This window comes from Triticum dicoccoides, chromosome 2B (genome assembly GCF_002162155.2).
Source record: "Triticum dicoccoides isolate Atlit2015 ecotype Zavitan chromosome 2B, WEW_v2.0, whole genome shotgun sequence".
Taxonomy (NCBI): Eukaryota; Viridiplantae; Streptophyta; class Magnoliopsida; order Poales; family Poaceae; genus Triticum; species Triticum dicoccoides.
In genome coordinates, this window is record NC_041383.1 from 614,539,325 (window position 1) to 614,546,269 (window position 6,945).

The following is a 6,945-nucleotide window of genomic DNA, read 5'->3' on the forward strand; positions in this document are numbered from 1 at the left end:
TGGTCAACAAATTTAACAAAGACTGAGGTACATTAGTTATCAGGTCTACGATATGTGAGTTACCGTACTATTCACAAAGTTACCGAGGGTATATTTTCTAGTGGACTATGTTTTCAATAACTTTTTCCAGGGTAAAATTACATGGTGTTTGTACCAAAATTATTAGGTCTGTTGTATGTATGTTATCATGCTATTTACGTAGATGTTATCGAGGTGTGTTTTAACAACTTTTTCTGGGATCAAAAGTTACTGTGATGTTTGTACTTAAGTCATCTAGTCTATGATGCGTATATTATCATGCTATTTTCGTGCCAAGTCAAGAACTTTTCTTGTTTGGGTCAAAGGTATCATTGTGTTTGCACGTAAGTTATCAGACATGTGGTGCGTAAATTACCGTGATATTTATACAGAAATTACCGACGGCAAGTTTCAACAACAAAAATTCTTGTATCCAAGTAAAATTTACATGTATCCAAGTAAAAGTTTAGTTGGAACAAATACTTATGCACTTGCTAGCGGAGTTGGTTAGTCTTGTATGGATAGAATGGAGAGCGTAAGAGTTCGATTCCTCTATGACATTCGCATAATTTTTGACTTGGCACAAAAATAACAGGCTTTAAATGGCAGTACTAGTTAGGAGCTCATTAAACACGCCAATTAAGGAGGATTAAATCGTGCTAATGAATGGTAAGGACGAAAACTCGGGTCCATTAAGAGATCATTAAGATACGGGAGAATTAAATTATGCTAATTAACGCCCAGGAGAATAAACCGGGTCAATCAAGAGATTCGAACAATTAAATCCCGCTAATTAAGGCGATGCGGAAACGGGAATCCGATTTTTTTTCCTTTTTCTGGCGGCTTCATACCAGTGGCGCTAAGAGTCTTTTTTTTTTCCTTCAAAATTCGAAAGGTGCACTTCCGTTTGTATTCAGTGAAGGATTCAGCCGGTGAGCCGGACAAAAATCTTAGAGCCAAGCATCGCGGCCTCGAGGGTTGACAGCACCTGCACACAATATAAAACACGGCCCAAGGCCACCCTCCGTATTCGTGCGAAGCAGAAATCCAGATCAAGGGAGGTACACTGTAGCTTCAACATGGAAGGCTACTCGCAGGTGCCATACGCATCCCTCTGTGGCCTCGCCGTCGTCGTAGCAGGGTGGCTCGCGCACTGCGTGTACAAGTGGACGAACCCGGCGTGCAGCACCGGGAGGCTCCCTCCGGGATCCATGGGCCTCCCTCTGGTCGGCGAGACCTTCCAGTTCTTCAAGCCAAGCCCATCCCTCGACGTGCCGGTCTTCTACAAGGAAAGGCTGAAAAGGTAATCAAGCTAAGCAAACGATGGTCATTATCAATTTATCATATCACACTCGGATTAGTTTAAGCAGCAGTGGATTAATAAAGAGAAGGATTCCGTGCAACCGAGTGTAGGTACGGGCCGGTGTTCAAGACGAGCCTGGTGGGGCAGCCGGTGGTGGTGTCCATGGACGCGGAGGTGAACCGCTTCATCTTCCAGCAGGAGGGCAAGCTGTTCCGGAGCTGGTACCCGGACACCACCAACAACATCTTCGGCAAGGAGAGCATCGCCTCCTACGACGGCTCCTTCCACAAGTACATCCGCAGCTTCGCGTCCAGGCTCTTCGGCCTGGAGAGCCTCAGGGACGTGCTCCTCGCCGAGATGGATCGCAACGTGACGCAGAGCCTCGCGGCGTGGGCCGCGGAGCCTGCCATCGAGGTCAAGGACGCCGTGGCCAACGTAAGTATCACTATGTAATCAGAATATACAAGAGTGCGTGGTTACTTTAGTGCTACGTGTATATTTCTGCGCCTTGTACTTTAGAATGGGGGAATATTTTTGCGCCTTGTATTTTAGAATGGGGGAATATTTTTGCGCCTTGTCTATTTTTGCCATTTGCCTACCTTCCATGCAGATGGTCTTTGACCTCACGGCCAAGAAGCTGATTGGGTTCGGTCCCGAGAAGTCGAGGAAACTCAGGAAGAACTTCGATGCCTTCTTCCAGGGGTTGGTCTCCTTCCCGCTGTATTTCCCTGGGACAACATTCTACAGATGCATACAGGTATAAAATGTTCTGTACTTATCTCTTCTCTATCTCTATTTTTTTAATCTTACCTAATAATAAAGCAAATTGGGTTTCCTTCGTCCGTCATGGCATTTTTTCAGAAAAGTTCTCCTATTTCAAAGAATTCAACCCGCAGTCTTGTTTTAAGTTAAAACGAAGCGTTATTTTCGTATTTTACACAAAAGTCCCTGTCTTTTCTTGAAATCAACCCGCCGTCCGGATTTAAGTAACACCCGAACCGTTATTTTACATTTTTCGAAAAACCCCTTGATGTTTTAGGTAATTCATCCGCGGATCATATTTAAGTCAAACAAATGCTTTTTAAAATCATTCATATCTTTTAAACCGTAACTCCGATTTGAACATGTTATATATGAAATTTGATTAGAAAAATATGTAGAATATGAATATGAGATTATTTTTACCTGTTAAGTATTTTTAAATATTATTTTGGAATATATTTGAGTCAAACCAAATGATTTTCTAAATTATTTGTATCTTTTAAACCATAAATTTGATTTTAACATATTATATATGTAATTTTATTAGAAAAATGTGTGGAATCTAAATATGATGTTAATTTTACCTGTTAAATATTTTTAAAATATTGTTTTGGGAGCAAACTTATAATTTATAGCGCAAGATCCGTTTTTTTCATACCGGCGGCGATCCGGATTGCAAAAAATACCTCACTATAACCATATACGGAAAAGAAAACATCGATAACTACACGTGCATACCTCTGAAAAATGTCACAAGGGAAAACAACAAATTTTTCATCGCGAGAGTGAGAGAAAGCGAGCGAGGGAGAGAGGAGGGGGGGAGAGGGAGAGGGGGGAGAGAGGGAGAGAGAGACGCCTTAGGATTAACCATATTCAACACACGTTTTTTGTTGTTTTGTGTGAACACCGAGACCATCGCCGACGAGGGTGAGAAGGAGGATAAGCGGCAACACAAATATAATGCCTCGCAAAAATAAAGGAGATGGACCTATTGTGATCTTGAGTGATGGTTGTTCAGTTAAGAGTGTGTATTATGTTTTCTCTCCCGTTGCAACGCACGGGCTCATTTGCTAGTTAATATTAAAGGGAGGATTGTTTATCCACCTTCTTTGGTCCAATCAATTGTTTTATATGTCGCCCTATTTTTTTTCCTTCGTACGTGCCCAGCCCGCCCACACGTCGTCCTGTTTTTCCCCTCTCCGTATGCACCGTGCCAACCCGCAAAAAATAAAGTTCCTCGTGGGCCTCGAATCCAGCTCATGAGGAATTAGTCCGCCCACACAAACCAATCTACCTACCTATCGTGTTGTTTGAGAAAGAAAAAGAGAATATCCTTTTATATGGGTTAAACAAATTTTGTTAAAAAATATTCAATGAAGGAAACGAGTTAAATGGAGGAGTAAGTTCCGCTGTTATGAGCATAGAAGGAAAGAAGAAAAAATAGGGAATAAATTTCATCCTTATGATGAGGCGGAAAGGGAAAGAATTAAAGGAAAGAATAAAAGATGAAATAAATTTCATCCTTTATGATAAGGCAGGAAGGGAATGAATTAAAGGAAAGAATGAAAGAAGGAATAAATAAATTTCCCTATTATATACGAGGCATGAAGAAAGGAATTAAAGAAGAAAGAAGTTTCGCAAGGAAAGAATAAAAGAAAGAATAAATTTTGCTATAATTATATGAGGCATGAGGAAGGAATTAAAGAGGAAATGAAATTCGCTGGGAACTAAAATAAGAAAAAAAATCACTGTTAAGAAATTAACAAAATGAAATAAATTCCGTTGTGGACTGATTATATATATCATCGGCTGTGCGTGCATAAAAGAAGTCCCATTGTGACTCACCCTAGGAATATATGGGGTCACCTAATTACATCAAAAAAATACTCGTGGAGGAGCTTGTCAAAAGTGACCATGTTACTTTTGAATCTCCTAATGATGTTGTTTTTGTTGAATCTCATACGATGTACGTGAGAGCTGACAATAGGTATATGTCACTCTACCTTCTACTATTATAGGTGATCCAGTCACTTCCCAATTATGAATTTATTTGCAAGTTTTGCGGCAGTGGAGGCAAAAGAATGAAGTCACCCCAAATCATTGCACTAGTGCTTTGTATAGTGGAAGGTCACGCACGCATTGGCAAGGGTTGAGCCATATTCGATTTATTTTTGGGATTTAAGGCAGAACAAATCCAAATAGTTGAATTGGACCTGCTCAAATACCAAATCACGGTTTGGAGCTCGAATACAGACATCCAAATGCATGGTTCGATGGCATGGCAGAACAACACAAGATGGTTCACTGCCAGAAACATGCCCAAGTTCATGTTAGAGATGAAGAAGGTGGACGGTGGCGACAGTGAAGTGTATGCGATCTAAGTTGAATCAATAAGTTGATGACCACACACCTTAATTTAATTTTTTATTAATAATTATTATTATGAGCGCTCAATAAAGAAATGCATCGCCTGGTATATTAAGACATGATTGGTGTTCAACCACATGAACATGTATATGCGGTTGCAGCATACAAAGAATTACAAGCTGATGCGCGTAGGGGCTCGAGAAATAGGCATGATGAGTGTGATGACCAAGATCATGGCCTTTGGACTGATCACATTGGATGAAATAGGTGCGCAAGTGATCATCATGGAAGATGATGACGAGAGGAGAAGTGACAACACAGATGACTCGCTACGGGTGTGAGAGAGTTTGTTTCTCCCGTTGCAACGCATGTGCATTTGTGTATTTGTGCTAGTACTATATACACATGATCAAACAGAACGCACGAGTGTTTTTTTTTAAGGATGACCCCCGGCCTCTGCATCTGGAAGATGCATGCAGTACATGATGCAAATAAAGTTAAGCTTAACACAATCTTTTGTCATGATGCTTCTGTAGGGAAGGAAAAACGTGCAGAAGGTGCTCAAGGACCTACTGAAAGAAAGGCTCAGCGCACCTGAAAAGCGACACGGTGATTTCCTTGATGAGGTGGTCAACGAGCTACAGAGTGGAAGGGGAGTGATAGACGAGAGATTCGCTGTAGACTTGATGGCCGCCCTATTGTTCGCCAGCTTTGCGACGGTATCGTCATCGCTCACGGTCGCTATGAAGTTCCTCAGCGGCCACCCCAATGTAGTGGAGTCACTCAAGGTTATGCTTTGTTTACTCCTAAAAGTGTTTGTTGCTGCAACTATAGTCGTGTACATTTTGTCAATTTGAATGGTTAAAAGAACAAAGACACTAGCTGCAGATAAGATTTAAAAGTGTGCCTTCTTGCAGGAGGAGCATGAAGCAATTCTGAAGAAAAGAGAAGATGGCAGGTCCGGGATCACATGGGAAGAGTACAAGTCCATGACTTTCACTACTCAGGTTTTTAGTTCATTATTACTACCTTGAATTCACTAATTAGCAACTAATTGGGCTTAGTCTTAGAACAATAACTAGACTGACTTATTACAAGTTGGAGCATAGAAACAGTTTCACCATGCACACTGCTACTCAAGCCAACTTTCTCTGTAGGTTTCCAATGAGATAGCTCGCGTCAGTAACGTGGCCCCTGGAATATTCAGGAAAACACTAACGGACGTGCAAGTGAAAGGTACTCTTAGCTTAGACAGTTCATCATCTTCCCAAAATATTATTTTGCAGTGCGTCAAGTTGTGCTAGTTAATGGATCAACAATTCTTTCCTGACGCAGGATACACTATTCCGGCCGGCTGGCTGGTGATGATCAGCCCCATGGCTGTCCATCTGAACCCAGAATTGTTCAAAGACCCGTTGACATTTAACCCATGGAGGTGGCAGGTTGGTGACACAATTCCTCGACCACTCTCCCCTGACGCATAAACGAACTAATATTTTTTTAGAAACATAAATCAACTAATAGAAATCTGCAGGATGAGTCGAAGAAGAGCACCCTGCTGAAGAACTTCATGCCATTCGGAGGGGGCATAAGGCTCTGTGTGGGAGCAGAGTTCAGCAGGATTCAGATCGCACTCTTCCTTCACACCTTGGTGACAAAGTACAGGTAACTGTTGTGTAAAAAAAACTACGACCTCAGTACTAGGAATTCATATGACTACACTGAACAAACTTTGTTCCTTCGCGGCCAACCCTTGGGCAGATGGAAGGAGATAAAAGGTGGCGAAGTACAACGCGTATCGGAGATCGTGTTTCCGGAGGGCTATCACATCCAGATAATCCCTAGGGAGGGATAAAATGATTCACCAATGGAAAACTCCATGGTTCTTGATACAAGAAAGAGAGCCTACTGTATCGCAAGCAACTTGATGGATAATCTTACTTCTTCATAAGTTGGGTATCGACAGAAAAATGGCAGCGATAGTTTCTCTACCGTCTCTCCTCTATAAAATGCAACTCTCCAACATGTGACTACCAGTCTACTACTATCTCGTTATTTCCCATGTCCTCCATCATCTTGTCATGGAATTTCTAAACTCATACTTCATCTGTCCCAAAATAAGTGTCTCGATTTTGTACAAACATTGTTACAAAGTTATATTAAAGTCTAATAAAGTTGGACATTTATTTTGGGATGGAGGAAGTAGCATAAATTGTGTATGGTATTGTGTTTGGGAAGTGGGTCACGGTGTGAGAATACCGTGGTGCACTCGGGTGCCAGCGCATCCTATATACACAAAATAATTTAGTAAATACAAAAAATTCAAAAAAAACAGAATTTTTTAATATGATCAACTATTGCACTCGAATAAAAAGTTTCACCGAGGAATAACTCGTGTTGACCTCAGGGCAAAAAATAACAAATTTTCAAGGACAAATAGCGTGAACCATAGCTTGTATATATCATTCAATTTGTTTTTTCCAGCGAACATTTTA

General features: G+C 41.2%; 1 protein-coding gene across 1 annotated transcript; it reads left to right on the plus strand.

Moving 5' to 3' along the window:
* Positions 1-1,036: 1,036 nt before the first annotated feature.
* LOC119365166 (cytochrome P450 87A3-like) lies at positions 1,037-6,644 on the plus strand. The gene is made up of 9 exons (XM_037630762.1): positions 1,037-1,321; positions 1,432-1,756; positions 1,932-2,078; positions 4,987-5,238; positions 5,368-5,457; positions 5,608-5,686; positions 5,786-5,892; positions 5,985-6,115; positions 6,212-6,644. The coding sequence occupies exons 1-9, from the start codon at positions 1,098-1,100 to the stop codon at positions 6,303-6,305; spliced, it is 1,449 nt and encodes a 482-aa protein (XP_037486659.1). The 5' UTR covers positions 1,037-1,097; the 3' UTR covers positions 6,306-6,644.
* The last annotated feature ends 301 nt before the right edge of the window (positions 6,645-6,945 follow it).

What these genes read in the sequence shown, in the direction of transcription:
- LOC119365166 (XM_037630762.1), top strand. Translation starts at nt 1,098, where the DNA reads ATGGAAGGCTACTCGCAGGTGCCATACGCATCCCTCTGTGGCCTCGCC. An exon ending in CATTCTACAGATGCATACAG is followed by an intron (nt 2,079 to 4,986) that starts GTATAAAATGTT and finishes ATGCTTCTGTAG; the next exon opens with GGAAGGAAAAACGTGCAGAA. An exon ending in TTAACCCATGGAGGTGGCAG is followed by an intron (nt 5,893 to 5,984) that starts GTTGGTGACACA and finishes AGAAATCTGCAG; the next exon opens with GATGAGTCGAAGAAGAGCAC.